We start from the raw sequence: 18,789 nt of genomic DNA, 5'->3' as shown, positions 1-18,789 counted from the left end.
AAAATAGCGAAAGCCGTACCCGTAATTACAGCACCGCCTTAATACCCCTCGTTCCAAATTTTAAGAGAAGTATTCAGAGAGGAAAGATGGCAATGCAGGCAATGCAACGCCTCATGAACCCCGAAGAATTCGTGGTCGCAGCGACTAGCAGTAGAGTAGGATAGTGTCCCGTTTGCGAAGAGGAAATTAGAAAGTACCTCAAAGGGAAAGGATGGCCTCTTTGGAGCGAATTCTGTGACAATGAGGAAACAGGTTCCGGGAGTATAGGACATACTTGGTGGGAGAACCTGAACAAAATCCATAGGAAAAGCTTGGGAAAAGCTCACAAGCCGATGGCAATCGTGTCCTGTTTGGCACAATTGCGAGGCACAAAGGAGCTTGTTCGGACGCTCCAGAAAGAGATAGAGGAGACACATCGAATGAGTAAGGTCGATGTGAGCGAGATAGAGAAAGAGAACGTAGAACTAAGAAAGAGGTTAGCAGCAAAGGACGGAGAGGTGGATGATGCCAAGTGGGGACACCAGTCTTGTCTGGCGCATTTAAGCAGCTTCCAGACACAGTACAAAACGGCCTATCAGGACACGCAACGTGCAGTCCTGGTAAGAGAGGAAACAGAGAACAGGTAGAGGCATTGCAAAGGCAGTGTAATGACCTGAAAGCAGCATTAAGAGCACTCCATGCTACCACCACGGAGCACAGACAGAGCTCATTAGATCACGCAAAGTGCGGGAAGCAGATTGCAGAACTGCAATCTTTACTTTCAGTTCAGAATGGATTCCAGAGCACCTTTGGATCCAAATTAGATGAGGAAGACGGCCCGGATTGGGAAGAATTAAATGAGACTGCGCATAGATATGTTCAGGGAACATGTGCGCAAGGAAAGCCCCAGAAGAGAAAAGCGCCCCAACCCCCCACAGAGCAGATAGTTCAGGCACCAATGAATCCAGTAACCACCCACCGCACAGTCACATCGGAAGGAGACACGGAATTCCTGTACACGACCCCCTTAACCGTGACCCAAATACAGGACGTGTGTGCGAAAATCACACCGTTCCTCCCCACCTCAGACCCCCACCACTTCTCTGCCAGAGTAAAGCAGCAGGCGACCATGTACGGCCTGGACGGCCGTGAGCACATGACGCTCACAGTTTTGAGTTTAGACCCTTCAGTCGTAGCAACCCTTCCCGACCCACAGAATGTAGGAGGAGACACCCTTGATCGCACGCAGTGATCTGAGACACAATCGGCTACAACAGAGGTGACCCTGTAGAAGGCATGAATAAGGGCAGGCAGAAAAAGATGGAACACCCCACAGCGTTTGCTGGACGCCTGTGGATTCATTTCACAGCAATTTTTGGAAATTTAGAACGCGCCTATTTGCCCCAAGACGGTGTGGCACCTTTATCTCCCATGCCACAGAGGCAGGACAAAAAGCCTGTACGAGTTATCACCCCTCAGAGGAAGCCCACAATGAGAAATGGGTTTTAAAAAGATTGTCCCGCACCTGGGAGCAGTGTATACTGTGGTGTTGGGTGTTCTGACACACAGAAGAGCCAACACAGTTGCATATGGTACAACGCTTCTTTATTTAAACTCACTATTTACAACTTGGTCTTTGCACTCTGCACGTGGGGGGCTCCCTGCTTGTGGTGTTTCAACAGCTCTTTCTTATTTCCTTCTCCCCAGACCTACTGACCTCCAGGTGTCGTGCTCGTGCTTTTTATGTGGTTGGTGTTCTTGTCTGTGATTGGTTGTGGTGTTGTGTGCTCTGATTTGCCTGTTAGTGTGTCCATCATGATGTGTGTGTTTGAATATCATGACATCCCCCCTTTTTACAAAGATATGTGCCTACGTGGTAATAAATATGATCGTGACGTGAGTGCATCTAAGAGTGTGTGTGTGTCGTGTGCAGCATGTGTCTATGACGGAACTATGTACATGGGGCGATGTCGAGTGCGTCACATGAATCCAGTTGTACCATAACATAACAGAAATGCGAACGAGAGAAGAAGAAAAAAAAATTTGAACAGTTGTCCAGTCAGACGACATCTGGAACGATAAACAACAACAGGTTATCATGTAAAATTGTCCAACTTATTAAACATATGAACTGTATTATAAGTCCATTCTAATGGGTTTGCGACGAATTCGGGTTGACCGCCTTAAGGGTGGATCAAGAACCATGTGGTGTTGGGTGTTCTGACACACAGAAGAGCCAACACAGTTGCATATGGTACAACGCTTCTTTATTTAAACTCACTATTTACAACTTGGTCTTTGCACTCTGCACGTGGGGGGCTCCCTGCTTGTGGTGTTTCAACAGCTCTTTCTTATTTCCTTCTCCCCAGACCTACTGACCTCCAGGTGTCGTGCTCGTGCTTTTTATGTGGTTGGTGTTCTTGTCTGTGATTGGTTGTGGTGTTGTGTGCTCTGATTTGCCTGTTAGTGTGTCCATCATGATGTGTGTGTTTGAATATCATGACATATACAAAACAAACCCGCAGTTAGGAAACCCGAGGAACAGCAGGCAGAAGCAGACATCCACACAGTGAAAATGCACCAGAACCCCGTATGGGTGAACGAAGGCAGGAACAGCCCCCCACAAAAGCCACAGGAGTGTTACAACTGTGGACAGTTCGGACACTTTGCACGAGAGTGCAATGCCCCACGAAAGCCACAGAGAGCCCAGCAGGCAGGCATTCTGAATAAGAATAGGACAGAGCCCATACATAGTGTGAGCACCCGTTCAGACCAGATGGACCTGAGCGGAATGGTCTGACGGTGTTCGGGCTCCCCCAGTTGGGCCTGCGACATCCTTTGGGATAGGTCCGGCCGACCAGTAGTTGCAGCAAAGATACGGGGCAGCCCATCGAATTTCTCTGGGACACAGGCGGGTCCCGCACCATAATCAATTCCTCCACCATATTCCAGAAAGACATGTGGCCCACTACAGCCACCATCACCCTCAGCGGCTTTACAGGCCACTCACAACAGGGACACATCACAGCCCCTGTACCCATTCAAATCGGCAACATCACCACCAAGCACCCCATAGTCTTAGTCGATCTACCCCACACAGCAGAACACATTCTGGGCATCGATTTTATGAATTCCCACAACCTATCCTTTGATCCAGTCAACCAATGTGTTTGGAGAATGGCAAAATCTGCAAGAGCCCCGCAACGCTCACCATAGGAGAATATGCAAACAAGATTATCGCAGTCGGCGAATTCTGGTTTGACCCGACCTGAACCTGAACCTGGACCCCAAAAGCAATATGGATTTCCCCAAGAGGCAGAGGGAGAAATCACAATAGTTATCGACAGCTTATTAGAGCTGGGCGTACTCAGATCAGTAGCCTCCACTAATAATGTCCCGATTTGGCCAGTGAGAAAGCCCGATGGATCATGGCGACTGACCATCGATTACCGGGAACTCAACAAAGTCACCCCCGCAGCAGCCCCCACGGTAGCCACAAGTCCCGAGACCATGCTCAAACAGGGACTCAACTCACAATACTTTACGGTTTTGGACATCAGTAATGGATTCTGGTCCATTCCATTGGCAAAAGCGTGCCAATACAAATTTGCCTTCACTTTTAAAAATCAGCAGTACACGTGGACGTGCCTGCCACAAGGATTCCACAACTCCCCCTCCATTTTCCACCGACAGCTGGCAAATGGATTATCGAAATTTTCTCGCCCCGAATGTCTGGTCCAGTTTGTGGACGACCTATTACTGCAGACAGACACCAAGGCAGAGCACATCGAGCTTCTGGACGAACTCCTGGAACTCCTACAGAAAATTGGTTGTAAAGTAAACCCCAAAAAGGCCCAGATTTTGGAAAACAAAGTGATATATTTGGGTACGATTATCACGCACGGTAAACGCGAAATTGAGCACAAAAGAATTGATTCGATTGCCAAATTGCCCCTTTCCCAGAATGTTTCAGTCCTCCAGTCGTTTTTAGGACTGGTTGGCTACTGCCAAAACCACATTGACGGTTTTGCCAGCAAGGCAGCACCCCACTCGGAACTCCTAAAGAAAGGAGCCCCTTGGGAATGGCTTCCGCAGCATACGGATGCTGTGGATGCTTTTAAAAGAGCCCTCACTGCAGCCCCCGCACCACAAGTTCCAGACCCGCTTTCCCCCTATGCTATAGAGATAGCTAGCATAGACCGCACCCTTTCGGCCGTGCTCCTCCAGGAACGGCACAAACAATTAAGACCCGTGGCTTATGCCTCCAGACTTTTAGATCCTGTGGAGCAGGGATTTTCGGCTTGTGAAAGGCACGGGCTCGCAGTTTTCTGGACAGTTCAGTATTTTTCCTATATAACCGGACTAAACACCATCACAATTCTCACAGAGCACACCCCCACCCAACTTTTACTGGTCGGACGACTCAAGGACGGTACAGTTAGTCAGCTTAGAGCAGCTAGATGGACCCTTCTTTTGCAGGGACGAGACATCACTGTTAAAAGGACCAAGACCCACACTTCCTTAGCAGATAACCTTCAGTACCCAGGCACCCCCATGAATGTGAAATCATCTCACCGCACCACAACACAGGCCCCTTTATTGTGAAAACCCCCCAGAAAGATAGGTAGTTCACCCCAGAGCCCCAGCACACAGACACGTGCGCACCTTTAAAGATTTATGTGGATGGTTCTTCCACAGTATTAGAAGGGAAGCGCATTACAGGATGCGGCATTATTGTCGAAGACGCGCAGGGACGCGCCCTAGAAGAGATCTCCTTAAAACTACCAGGCCACTTAGGTGCACAGGCGGCAGAACTTGCACCCGTGGCATACATTGTGGATCACCCAGATTCCTTCCCCAGCCCAGCAGACATATACTCGGACAGCCTCTATGTCTGCAACAGCTTTACAGAATTCCTACCCCTGTGGAAAGCAAGAGGATTTGTTTCCGCCGACGGAAAACCCTTCCCTTCAGTCCCATTTTTCCTACACATTTTAGAAAAAGCACAGAACAGGACATTCGGAATTGTTAAAGTTCAAAGTCACCACCGTTCCTCCCCCCCTGGAAATGTAAAAGCCCACGCACTGGCCAAAGCAAGTTCCAGGCATGGATATTTTTGGACACCCCACGAAAGCGCACCAGTAAATGCAGTTCAGGTCTCGCAGACTAATATCGAGTATTTAGTGCAGGCCCAGAAGCTGGATAGCTATCCCAGGGAGATTTTGAAAGGAAAATTTACGGCACCTTACAATAGATTTAGAAATGCACTGACCACACATGACGGTGTGGTGTTAAAAGACACCCTTTATGTTTTTCCTGAGCAGGACAGGAATCAACTTATTTGTTTATTCCATGACAGTCATGGACATCAGGGAATTGATCCCACTACAGCCCACCTCAGGCAACTCTGTTGGTGGCTGAGTTTAAAAGAAGGCGTAATACACTACGTTGAGAATTGCCTTATCTGTGCCCAGAACAATCCGGACAGGTACGCAAAGAAAGCTCAACTTAGCCACACCCGCCCCGTTAACGGCCCCTGGACTAACCTCCAGATCGATTTTATAGGACCATTGCCCCCCTGCAGGAATGATTACAAATACGTATTAGTTGCCATAGACACTTTTACGAAATGGGAAGAGGCATTCCCAGCCAGAACAAACACGGCAAAGACCACAGCCAAGATCTTAACCCACCACATTTTTGCGAGATGGGTACTCCCCCGCAGCATTGAATCCGACCAAGGTTCCCATTTTACGGGACGTGTCATGAAGAACGTCCTCACGATATTTGGCATTACCCAAAAATTCCACATCGCATACCACCCCCAGTCAAGTGGTATCGTGGAGCGCATGAATCGGACCCTAAAATCAACCCTCAGAAAAATGGTCCAACAGAACAACACCACTTGTGATTCAGTCCTCCCTTTTGCGCTTATGTTTCTGAGAAACACTGTTTTGACATCCACAGGTTACACCCCACACACTCTCATGACCGGACGCCCCATGAAAGGCCCATAATTTTTATTAGGATTGGAATTGACCAGCCCCGAAGTGACAGACCTCACACAGGGGACGCAGTAAAACAACTAGTTGAGAATATAAAAACGGCTCAGCTAGCAGCCGCAGTAAGATTAGGCACATGGAAGAAGCAGAGCAAGGTCTGTTTTGATAAGACAGTGCATGCAACTGAGTTTGAGGTAGGACAGCAGATCATGCTCTCCATCTACAACCCCAGCACATTCCTGTCACCGAAGTATTCGGGTCCATACTCCATTGCGGACAAAGTAAGCCCCTTCGTGTACAAAATTAAGTACCCCAACAGAAAGACTGCGTGGTTCCATATTAACCAGCTGAAGGCATATGGAACACAGTCCAACCACACACACCACGTCATGCTCGACGCAGCAAACCACACCCCTCCCACAGCCAATGTATCCCTACCCTCCCCTAACACGCCCACCACATCCACGGACTCGCCCTCGGCTCCACCCCCAACCTCTAGACTCCGCCCCAGAATGCCCACAGACAGCAGCAGCGACAGCGACTGTGACTCAGACAATAGCCACAGCACGCCTCCCTACTATCCCCAGGCAACAGGATCCACACCCAGCGAATCTGACCACGATTCGAGTGATCCCTTCCTCATCACTTACCTCAATAAACCCCACCAAAGACCCCGCCCTACGATTACGACCCCGATTCCGTCCCCACAGAACTAGACACCACCTTTTGGCACCGCGGCAACTCATTCAGGCTCATCCGGAACGACGCGATGGACCCCAAACCGCACCATGCAGCCCTATCAGCCCTGATACATTCGAGAGTATGGCATCCGGGAGAAGATGACGACTTTGAGTCTCCCAAAACGAAAAGCCCTTTGCGAACCTGTTCGCAACCGATAACTGAGGTGTCCAGATGATGTTTTAAAAAGGAACTGCTTGGGAGAAAACGGTGTCCTTTCTCATGGAACCTGCAGCATGTTTAATGTTGTTTGTAGTGGTATTGTTAAATGTTGTTTGTAAGATCAGAAACTTTTTTCCACGGCCCCACGCCTTATTGTCAGCAGAACCCTTTGAGAACTTGCCCGCACACTCATCGCAGAAAGCGCTGAGTGCTTGCCAAACCCCCGTTCATAACTGCTCTTCTGGTTTGAAGGTAGAACCAATACGGCAACCCCCTCGATGACTACATTTCTTGCCCATTCTTGTCGGTTGCTTAGGCAGTGGAGAAACGGCATTGGTCTCCACCCTGCCTGAGGACCCCCCCCCCTCTGGTCAACTACACTCGGGTAGAGCACACACGGCATTGGTCGCCGTCCTACTCGGGGATTCCATCCAAATCTTACCCGTCGCAGCCCATACGCACCTCATTTCGGCACTTTTGGTTCAAAAAGTTTTGTTTTGTTTTCAGGCAACCCTTAGGTTGCCATCCCTATGCTACTTACATCCTCAAACAGTTGGATGGTAAATCGCACAGCCTGCGGGACGGCTTGCACTGTTTCAGTATTTTTAAGTGTGTCTTGTCCTGAATATTCGGTTTAAAAAACAAAAATGAGGGAGCCACACATAGTGACAAATTATAAAGGGAGAATTGGCACGAAAGGACAGACACACTAACAAACGAGATACTAAACCAAGATAGTAACAGACACTATGCTTGATCCCACAGAACTCCAGAAGCTCCAGGAAAAGAGATGAAACGGAAAGGAAGAGAAGAGAAGAGAAAGAAGAAAGAAGAAGACAACAATGAAGACGGCATACATGTTTTTCGTTATTGCAATTTGTACCCGGTTGCGCGCGAACACGAACCCCCTGACCCCAACCCCCACAGCCGTTAATGATTCACTTCCCCATAGCACACAGAACCCCGAGATAGTCCCCGATACACCATCATGGTGTGATAAGCTCATAACCTGGTCCTCCCTTTCCTACGTAGTCGAATCCCTATTAGTGTTGGCGATACTCTGCAGCGTCGTGCAGACTATCCGCATGAGGCAATGGAGAAGGAGAGCCTACCGCGCTCGCACCCCAGTATACCGAATAAGATCCCCTATGTTCAGTTATTCCCAGGACCCGAACCCATCGATCTATAATAAAGGACATTTGTTTGCGTTCTTCTGTAAATAAAGAAATGGAAAGATTGTACAACCGTGCGCTTGACTGCCAAGCCAGGAAAAATGTAAATGCTGCTTTCATTTTGTATTGTTTAGGAAGTTAGTATGATTGAATGTTGAGTGAGTGTAGTTTATTGAGGATAGTTAGAGGTACCGTTTTTTTATTTTGTAATGCATGTCCCTGTTTTGACATAGCGGCAGTTAGAATGTTAGTTTAAATTTTTCTTGCATAGTTGGTCAGTGTAGAGGCCATAGAAGAGTGCTCGCCGGGTCAGGGAATGAAGACAACGCAGTTATGTGATCCTTCACGCTTCGCATTCGGATCACAAGGAGGGTGTGTAGCCACCTGAGTTGGCCACTTCTCGACTTAAAATGGAGACCCGCAAAGGCTGAAGGGAAATTCAGCCAACACAGGCAAAGACTAGCAAGTGCAGAAATTATGTATATTGGAACCTGCAAAACAACCAGACAGCACCGAAACCAGCAGCCATCTGCATAGTAATGTAGCAGCCACCTACATAGTAATGTGCGATTCCCAGGCACAATGGCAACAGTTAAGGTAAACAAAACCAAGCCAGACTCCTCGGCACCAGCAGGAGCCAAGCCAAAGGAAGGCCAACGAACATTTAGGGATCGCCTAGCGATCAGGGAACCGCTCCAGCATTGGAGAAATCGATCCAAGTGATCGGAAAATAATCCAATCACTTGGAACCAGGTACAGGGTCCACCCCGAAGGGCGGGAAGCCCCTGGAGACTATAAAATAAAGCCCCCAAGTTCAAATCGTTCTTCTTTGGCAGGGTCACTCAGCAATTTGAACCAACCCTTGACAGTGACCTGTCTTGTTGCCTCCAAGCAAGAAAGTCTCAAGTCAATGCTCGCTACGAGATAGGCGCATCTAGCTACCATCCCATACCAGCTTTTGAATCCCGCAGACTCAGGACCTGAACGAAAGGCCATTTGTTCCCCTGACCTGGTGGGCCGGTCCAAAGCTAAGTATAGGCCTGTTAGTGAAAGAAATAGCCTAGAAAGTAGAGTTTATGCATGAGTAGTGATTTACTGTGTATAATAAATGTGTTTTGATTTGAATCTTACGAATTGGTGTGTTGAGTTATTGATCATTACTTGAACTTGAACCTCGTGGCGGTATCATAAAGATACCTGGCGACTCTAGAGCAAAGGATATAAAACAGAGCCAATTGAACCAACCAAAAGTTAGCAAAAGTCCTGGCCAACATTCATCCCTCAAATCAACACCACAAAAACAGGTCATCTGGTTATTTTCACATTGCTATTCTGTGTGGAAATTGGATGCTACATTTTCTGCTTAGCAACAGTGACAGCATTTCAGAAATACTTCATTGGCTGTAAACTACCCAGGTCCTGAGATTGTGAAATAAGTTTGTATGGATTCAGGTTTTTCTTCGTATGTAATGGTTAACATCCTGAAACATTATCAGACATGTCCAATGAGGGGCATGGAATTCGGAACGACCAGGCACTTCGCATTTTAAAAAGGTCTGGTTCAGAGATTAATAACGGCCCAGATATTCCAGTCGGGTGTTGTCATAATATACACCAGTATATCATGGTGCAGACACACACTGATGGACACACAGTGGGACCAATCAACATACACAACACCGCAGCCAATCACCAGTTAGAGCACACGCACTATAAAGACAGGGGACATCAGAGTTCCCGCTCATTCGAGTAGCGGCTAGCTAGGAGCACAGAGCTCACAGCCTGCAACACAGACATTCACTATGTGCTGAGTGCATCAACTGGTTAGGACAAGGCAAAGGTCTTTAGTTAAAGCTGGTATCGTATTTACCCACAGTTCAAGTATGTTTAAATAGTTAACCTTTTAATAAAATAGTGTTGCACTACTTCAAGTGTTGGTGACCTGTATGTGATCCAGAACACCCAACACATCAGGTGTGACTGACACTGACTGATTTAATTGGAATCCAACAACAAACAGAGTTGGGTGGCCAAGTGCTGAGCTTAATCCCAGTGAAGGAAAGATCATTGAACATTGTTGGGATACAGGGAAGTGACAATTGTCGGAGGAGGAGGGATGAACATTGTTGGTCGTGGGGTGTGAACATTGTCAGTGAAGGGGGGAGGCGGACGGGTGTTGAGCATTTTCAGGAGGGGGTTGAAAACTGTTGCCCGGGGACTGACATCAGTCAGTGCAGAGGCTGAAAGCAGCACTTTAAACTTCCCATGTCAGTGGATCCCGGGGTGAATCAACAACGACATTTAGTCATTGGCCACTCCCCAGAATGGAAGATTCAGGAATATTTACAGCTGCTTTGAGGATGGGACAGGAGACACAGAGATTGAAGCAACAAAATAGTCCCTGGATCAGAGAACAGGACCTGAGTAAATAGCTCCAGATAACCAAAATCCAGAAAGTCTGTCTGAGCCCACTGACTGAATATCTGATTAAACATTCTGACAATACAGAATTGACAGTACAATTAACTTGTATTTGATGCAAAGTCTGAGTGGAAATTAATTCAAATTACATTTGAAATATCACCTGATAAAATATTATAAACAAATCTGCCTTTTGTTTCTTATTTCTTCTGAGAGTCGGCAGTTTTTGTGCAGTGGTAAACTCTCCTTGTGTGTGTGCACAGAGCTGAGAGAACCGACTAAACTGAGACAAGAGGCATTTGGAGAGAGTCGGAATCTGTGGGAACCACATCCACACCAAGTGTCTGTAATGGGAGGAATTTGTCGATCTATCACAGATTGGGAGATTTAGCGCGACACTTTGACCTTGAGTTGGAAAAGGGAAGAGATTCATGAAAGTAAACTTGGCTCCCGTAAGAGGCAGCAAAGAATGATTTTCATGGGGATTTGGTAAACAGTAATGATGCTGAACAAATGTTTTGTATTGACCTTAAGACCATAAGACATAGGAGCGGAAGTAAGGCCATTCGGCCCATCGAGTCCACTCCGCCATTCAATCATGGCTGATTTCAACTCCATTTACCCGCTCTCTCGCCATAGCCCTTAATTCCTCGAGAAATCAAGAATTTATCAACTTCTGTCTCAAAGACACTCAACGTCCCGGCCTCCACCGCCCTCTGTGGCAATGAATTCCACAGACCCACCACTCTCTGGCTGAAGAAATTTCTCCTCATCTCTGTTCTAAAGTGACTCCCTTTTATTCTAAGGCTGTGCCCCCGGGTCCTACTCTCCCCTGCTAATGGAAACAACTTCCTTACATCCACCCTATCTAAGCCATTCATTATCTTGTAAGTTTCTATTAGATCTCCCCTCAACCTCCTAAACTCCAATGAATATAATCCCAGGATCCTCAGACGTTCATCGTATGTTAGGCCTACCATTCCTGGGATCATCCGTGTGAATCTCCGCTGGACCCGCTCCAGTGCCAGTATGTCCTTCCTGAGGTGTGGGGCCCAAAATTTCTCACAGTATTCTAAATGGGGCCTAACTAATGCTTTATAAAGCTTCAGAAGTACATCCCTGCTTTTATATTCCAAGCCTCTTGAGATGAATGACAACATTGCATTTGCTTTCTTAATTACGGACTCAACCTGCAAGTTTACCTTTAGAGAATCCTGGACTAGGACTCCCAAGTCCCTTTGCACTTCAGCATTATGAATTTTGTCACCGTTTAGAAAATAGCCCAAGCCTCTATTCTTTTTTCCAAAGGGCAAGACCTCGCACTTGCCCACGTTGAATTTCATCAGCCATTTCTTGGACCACTCTCCTAAACTGTCTAAATCTTTCTGCAGCCTCTCCACCTCCTCCATACTGTGGTGTTGGGTGCTCTGGTGCACAGATGAGCCAACACAGTTGTATGTGGTACAACTCTATTTTATTTTAACTCTTGTATACAGTTCGTTCTGGATACTCTGCACGTGCTGTCTCCCTGAGTGTGTCGTGTAGCAGGTCTGTCCTTGTCCTTGTCTCCAGCCAATACTGACCACACGGTGTCGTGTTTGTGCTTTTATATCTTTCTGTGATTGGTTGTGGTGTTGTGTGTTCTGATTTGTCTGTTGGTGTGTCTATCATGATGTGTGTGTTTGAATATCATGACACATACTACCTGCCCCTCCACCTATCTTTGTATCATCGGCAAACTTAGCCAGAATGCCCCCATTAATGTGAACAAAGCCACCAAATGCAGTGCAAATTATTTACCACCTTTAAATGAGGCGTGGTTTGTATAAACGGAGTGACTGGGGATAGAAGAAAGGGAGAATTGCCCACGCTGGGATGTTTCTGTCCAAAGGGCATTTTGCCACTTTGCCAGCTGGTACTGTCACCCTACCCCTGCTGGTTGGTGATACATCAAGTGGTAGGAAGGGAATTCGACCTGTTTCCCAAACCCTGTCCATCCGATCCCTCCCACTCATCCTACCAACATGTTAAATGCAGGAGGAATGTTCTGGTGGTGCTCTGGGCTGTGAGCTTACGATGCTCGGTTTCCTCTGCCCGTTTCCCCCTCTCCCATTTCTGGATATTGTGACAGAAGTTAATCCAGAACCGTGTTTCTCACCCAGTGGTCAATGTGTGAGTTTACTCCCATTTCTGAACACTTTCCAACACTGACCCCTGTGCTTTAATTAGTGTCAGATAAAGGACACGATGTGTTAAAGAAAGATGTGAATTTCTATGACATCTTTCACCATCCTAAATATGTCTCAATGCACGTTCCTGTCAACGAATCATCTTTTAAGTGCAGTCATTATTATGATATCGGAAATGTGGTAGCAAATTGGTGCACAGCAAGGTCCCAAAAACAGTGTGAAAATGACTAGATCATTCTAGTATTGGCGATTTTGGTTCAGAGATAAACTTGGACCCACACACCTGGTGTACTTTTTTTTTGATGCAGGGCCATGGGAAGCTGATGTCCAACTGAGTGGACAGACAATGTTACACTTGTTCAACACTGCATTGAGAATTGGCCTGGAGTTTGTGCTCAATCTCTGGAGTGACATGAACCCACAGCACCGTGACTTAGAGGCAGCAGTGATACCACTGAGATACTGCTGTTTGCACTATACACTATTGACACATGGAAATCTCTCTTACCTCATGATGATCTGAGCGAATAGACAGGCTGCTCACTCACTTTGACTTCTGTTGTCTGACTAGCTGGAAGAACAAAATGCGGTGTCCAAATCATCCAGCACACACAGACACACACACACACACACATATATATATATATATACTCACCAAGCACACCCTTCATACCGTTCAGAGTTCAGTGCATGCGTTGGGATTGAACTTGACACAAAGAAATGAAACCAAAAGGTAATTCATCAATTGCTAAAAAATAACACCATCGAAGCGAAATAAGATACCCTTAATTAAAGTTCATTCATTTATTTTTTTCCGACTTTTGGGTCAGAATATTCAAATCCATAACATCGGTGTCTATGGTGCTTCAGGATCCTCCAATTGGGAAGTTGCATCTACTCCAATCAGCTCCAATCTGCCCTGCAGGGCAACCAATCATTGGACTGAAAATGAAAAATGAAAATCGCTTATTGTCACAAGTAGGCTTCAGTGAAGTTACTGTGAAAAGCCCCTAGTCACCACATTCCGGCACCTGTTCGGGGAGGCTGGTACGGGAATTGAACCGTGCTGCTGGCCTGCCTGGGTCTGCTTTAAAAGCCAGCTATTTAGCCCACTGTGTTAAATCAGCCCCTGGTGTCCACATGGGGACCTCCTGCTGTGCAGAAGCCTCTGAGTTGATGTTGTCATGGTGATTTGATGTATTATTTGTGAAGTGGAACCAGACAGAGCCATTCAATCTCTTCACCTGTCACTCACAAAACATGTTCAGACACAGCACTCGCGTTACATAAACAGCAGGAGCTTAATTTGTCGTAAGGATAATTTAGAATAATTTCTGCTATTGTGAAGTTTCTGAATGGAGAGTGGGTTGTTTATGGAAGTGTTGTGGTATATTCCGGGATTTTACAAGGCGTTGCTATCACCTGGCAGGGAGGGCAGTGGAGTAGGTGACCTTTCCACACAGGGGCTGCAATATGGGGCAGCAGTTGCAGTGTCTTTGGTTCCGCTGTCCAGGTGATGGAGGGGCTGCCCTGGAGGAGCAAACTCTGAGTCAGTCTCTCAGTCAAACTGGAGCTGAACTCCTCCAAGCACCGTGAAAATAATAGGAGACAGCCAACACATTTGATTATCTCGGTGAGCAATCCCTCCTGCGTTCTCCTTTCTCACCGCTTCGAGGTCCTCACTTGGGCCCCCGAAACAGAACTTGTTTCAGACCTCACCTTATGGGGAGCTGACACAACCACCCACATGAAGTGGCTACAGTTCACTCATGTCTGGTGATTTCACCACTCGCTGATCCTACATACGGAACCGTAGCACAGTCGTTAGCACTGTGGCTTCACAGTGCCAGGGTCCCAGGTTCGATTCCTGACTTGAGTCATTGTCTGTGCGGAGTCTGCACGTTCTCCCCGTGTCGGCGTGGGTTTCCTGCCGGTGCTCCGGTTTCCTCCCACAAGTCCCGAAAGACGGGTTGTTAGGTAATTTGGACATTCTGAATTCTACCTCTGTGTAACCAAACAGGCTCTGGAATGTGGCGATGAGGGGCTTTTCACAGTAACTTCATTGCAGTGTTAATGTAAGCCTACTTGTAAAGCCGACAATAAAGACTTATTATAATTATTAAAAAGGTACATGCTGTGCTAGTATCGGAATTGACAGTTGTGACTGTCAGTCGGGTCATGTGTCATGTGAAAATGTGTTCACTGTCCCGTGCCCCCCCCTGCGAGGTCCTTGAACCTTTTTCTGGTCCTGAGAGCCCTCTTCATGCTCTGGTGTTTCATTTCTCTAATTCAGAATTGCAGCAATAGCGTTCGGCAACAGTCCTTTAAATTCACGGCTTTGAAGAGGGAAGTCTGCCTTTAAGAAGAACGTGCTGTCTGCACAATGTGCTCTCTGTGAATGCTCCTAACCCCACCCCCATACCTTGCCTGAGCACAAGCAGAAATGTGTACCCTGCTCAGATCAATGCTGCATCAGGGAATAAGAGAAAGGAGATTAGGGGGCAGCACGGTAGCATTGTGGATAGCACAATTGCTTCACAGCTCCAGGGTCACAGGTTCGATTCCGGCTTGGGTCACTGTCTGTGCGGAGTCTGCACATCCTCCCCGTGTGTGCGTGGGTTTCCTCCGGGTGCTCCGGTTTCCTCCCACAGTCCAAAGATGTGCAGGTTAGGTGGATTGGCCATGATAAATTGCCCTTAGTGTCCAAAATTGCCCTTAGTGTCCAAAATTGCCCTTGGTGTTGGGTGGGGTTACTGGGTTCTGGGGATAGTGTGGCGGTGTGGTAGGGTGCTCTTTCCAAGAGCCATGCAGACTCGATGGGCCGAATGGCCTCCTTCTGCACTGTAAATTCTATGAAAGGACCAAATTTGCATGCTGACTATCTGCATAAAATCTGGCATGGACAATGATGCCTGTGTTTCAAAAATGGCCTGACCAATTTCTATCCCACTGTATCCATAATAATAATAATCGCTTATGTCACAAGTGGGCTTCAATGACGTTACTGTGAAAAGTCCGTAGTAGCCACATTCTGGCACCTATTCGGGGAGACCGGTACGGCAATTGAACCCGCGCTGCTGCTTGTTCTTCATTACAAGCCAGCTGTTTAGCCCACTGTGCTAAACCAGCCCCTGATAGCTGGTCTGTTCATATTACCTCTGCTGTATAGACTCTGCGGGTATGTATTCACCAACTTCTCAATCGTCAACCCACCCTCACCCACTTTCCCCAACCTCATCCACCCCATCATTCCCAGCACCATCCTGAGAGTCCCTGCCTGACAAGAACTGGTGTTCCAGAGTTTGGGAAGCTTCCTCTCACCTCCCAATTGGTGTCCACATTTTCATGAGGCCCAATGTCCAACACCAGTCAAGCCTCGTGTACAGGCTGCTGGTAGGCAGAGTGCGTCATGTGTCTGAAATCAGCCTGAAACCAGTTTCCAGGGCAGTTCAGACTGACTGCATTGGTCTATTTATTGCTGACCGATTCAGAGTGCAGTTTTCAAACTCAAGTTCAGCATGTGCTAAACTCTCAACGTTAACATGAGCAATATCATGTGTGTTTCAGATAGAAATTTACACAGTAGTAAAGTTGAAGACAGAACTGAAACATTTCATGTGGATAGAATGGAGTGAAATCTGTGACCAGCAAGGAGATAATCTATAATCCCAAAACAAAATATAAACAACTGAAATGGATCAAACCAACGTAACAAAGCACAGATGATCAGGTGTTTAAAAAAATATATTTTTATTGGCATTTTCAGTTTACACTTAGTAACACTTTAGGTTTAATATTTACAGCATATGTGGTTCTTTTATTCATATTGATATTGTCTTTCTTGGTGTGTCTTCCTTCCACCTTTCCCTTCTCCCCCCACCCCCACCCCCACTCCCCCTACCCCCCAACTCCGGCCCCTCCTTTATATCCCCCTTTTTCGTTGTACTGTCCCCTGGTTCCTATTCTCCCCTTCCCCCCTTCCCTTTTGTTTTCTGCTGCCTGCCTTGCGGGTTTGGGGTGGGCCATGGGGCGGAGGGGGCTTTCTGCCCCCTCCCACCGTGCGTCTCCCTGCAGCTCTGAGTTCTCACCTCTCTTCCTCCGCCCCCTCCCTCCCACCAGAGTTGTGTGTTCCTGTCTGTCTTCTCCCATCTCTCACGTTTCCCCCTACTCGCAGTTGGCTTCGAACAGGTCTTGGAACAGGCCGACGAATTGGTCCTATGCTTTGAGGAAGCCTTCTTCCGACCCTCGGATGGTGTATTTGATCTTCTCCAAATGGAGAAATTCCGCCAGGTCTGCCAGCCAGTCTGCAGCTGTGGCTGGTGCTGCTGATCGCCAGCTAAGCAGGATTCTCTGGTGGGCGAATAAGGGAAGCGATAGCGAGGACGTCGGCCCTCTTCTCCATGTGTAGCTCTGGCTGTTCGGGTACCCCGAAGATTGCCATCTTGGGCATGGCTCCACCCTCACACCCACAACCTTGGTCGTTGCCTCGGCGAAGGCTGTCCAGAACCCTACAAGTTTAGGACAGGCCCAGAACATGTGGGTGTGGTTGGCGAGGCCTCTCTGGCACTGTTCACATTTCTCCTCCGCCTCCGGCAAGAACGTGTTCATTCGGGTTCTGGTCAGGTATGCTCTGCGCAACACTTTGAACTGCATTAGGCTGAGCCTTGCCCAGGAGGAGGTGGAGTTGGCCCTGCTCCAGAGTCCCAAGCCAGTTCTGTCCCCAGTTTGTCTCTCTATTTTCATCTGGCTTCGTCCAGTGGCAATCTCGCCCTGTCCAGTAGCTCTCCGTAGATTTTTCCCGCAGTATCCCCCTTCTTTACTGTCTGTGTTTATCAGGTCTCTAGTAATGTGGGGCTGGATTCTCCGTTTTTGGGACTAAGTCCCCAAGCCAGGAAAACTGGCGTCAAAAGGCCGCAGATTCACCGTCTTGCTGGGGGCGAGCAGGCAGCCGTCGTAGAGCTCGCAGCTTGAGCTGCCGATAAGGCCCCCAGCATTCGGGTCAGAGGACACGCATGCTCACGGCGTCAGCCTCCAGCGGCCGCGCCGTGCTCTGTGGCGGACTCAACCTGTGGACTTGGACCAGCAAAATAGTGCCCCGCATCGGCTGCTCGCACGCCCTGGACCGCCCGCACACATTGCCCCCAGCCCTGAATGAAGCCCCCCCTGCCCACCAATTGGCCTTCCCCCGACTGTGTTGGCCCCGGACTGAGTCCGCAGCCTCCTCCTGAGATTCCCGGACGGTGGGACTATGAGAGGTCCACGCCGTCAGGAATTTGGCCGGTCGGGGACGGAGCAATGCAGGGCGGGCCTCAAGCAAAGGCCTGAGGCAGTGGATATTCGGCGTGGTGTACTCCACGAGTACGCCGATTTTCGGGGAGTAGAGAATTGAAGAACCGGCGCCGCTCCCAATTTTGGACGCCAAAACGGATTCTCCGCCCCGTCGCCGAACACGATTTTGGCGTCGGGGAGTGGAGAATCCAGGCCGTGGTCTCCGGGGCCTTGGGGTATCCTACTGTCTCCTAGTGGAGAAAGTGCTTTACCTCTAGGTGTCGAAGTTCCTGCCCTGTTGGTAGTTCCAGCTCCTCTGTCAGTTCGCTCAGTGTCTCTAGTCTGTCCCCCATGGTAAAAGTCCCTGACTGTCAGTGTCCCCCCCGTCCTGTCTCCATTTTTTGAAGGTGGTGTCTAGCATGGCTGGTGGGAACTTGTGGTTTCTGCAGATGGGGAGCATGGGTGATATCTCGGTCAGGCTGAAATGTTACCTCATCTGATTCCACGTCCTTAGTATGGCTACCCCCACTGGGCAGGATTTGTATTCCGTCTGGGAGGGGGGGGGGGGGGGGATGGGGGCGCTGCCATGGTGAGGGCCCGGAGGGTTGCTCCCTTGCAGGAGTACTCCTCCATCCGCACCCATTTCGTAGTGGGTTCACATACCCATCCTCTAACTCTCTCTGCCGTAGGTGCCCCGTGGTAATATTGTAAGTTTGGTCGTGCCAGGCTGCCCCTATCTTTTCTCCTTTGCTGTGTTGATTTTGGAACTCTCGGGTTCTTACCGCCCCCCACACATACAAATGCCATGATCATTTTGTCTATGTTTTGGAAAAAGGCCTTGGGGATGAAGATTGGCAT

The 18,789-nt window shown here is 48.3% G+C and overlaps 1 protein-coding gene across 1 annotated transcript in view; it reads right to left on the bottom strand.

Moving 5' to 3' along the window:
• Window positions 1–18,284, bottom strand: part of LOC140392294 (interferon-induced protein with tetratricopeptide repeats 1-like) — a 51,760-nt gene extending 33,476 nt beyond the window's left edge. Inside the window, exon 1 of the mRNA XM_072477609.1 lies at window positions 18,204–18,284. Coding sequence (XP_072333710.1) covers window positions 18,204–18,284 — 81 coding nt within the window. The remainder of the gene's footprint in view (window positions 1–18,203) is intronic.
• Between the last annotated feature and the right edge of the window lie 505 nt (window positions 18,285–18,789).

The sequence above is a fragment of the Scyliorhinus torazame genome, chromosome 16 (genome assembly GCF_047496885.1).
Source record: "Scyliorhinus torazame isolate Kashiwa2021f chromosome 16, sScyTor2.1, whole genome shotgun sequence".
NCBI classification, from domain to species: domain Eukaryota; kingdom Metazoa; phylum Chordata; class Chondrichthyes; order Carcharhiniformes; family Scyliorhinidae; genus Scyliorhinus; species Scyliorhinus torazame.
Note: the sequence above shows the minus strand (reverse complement) of the source record. Positions and strands in the feature narration are given on the sequence as shown.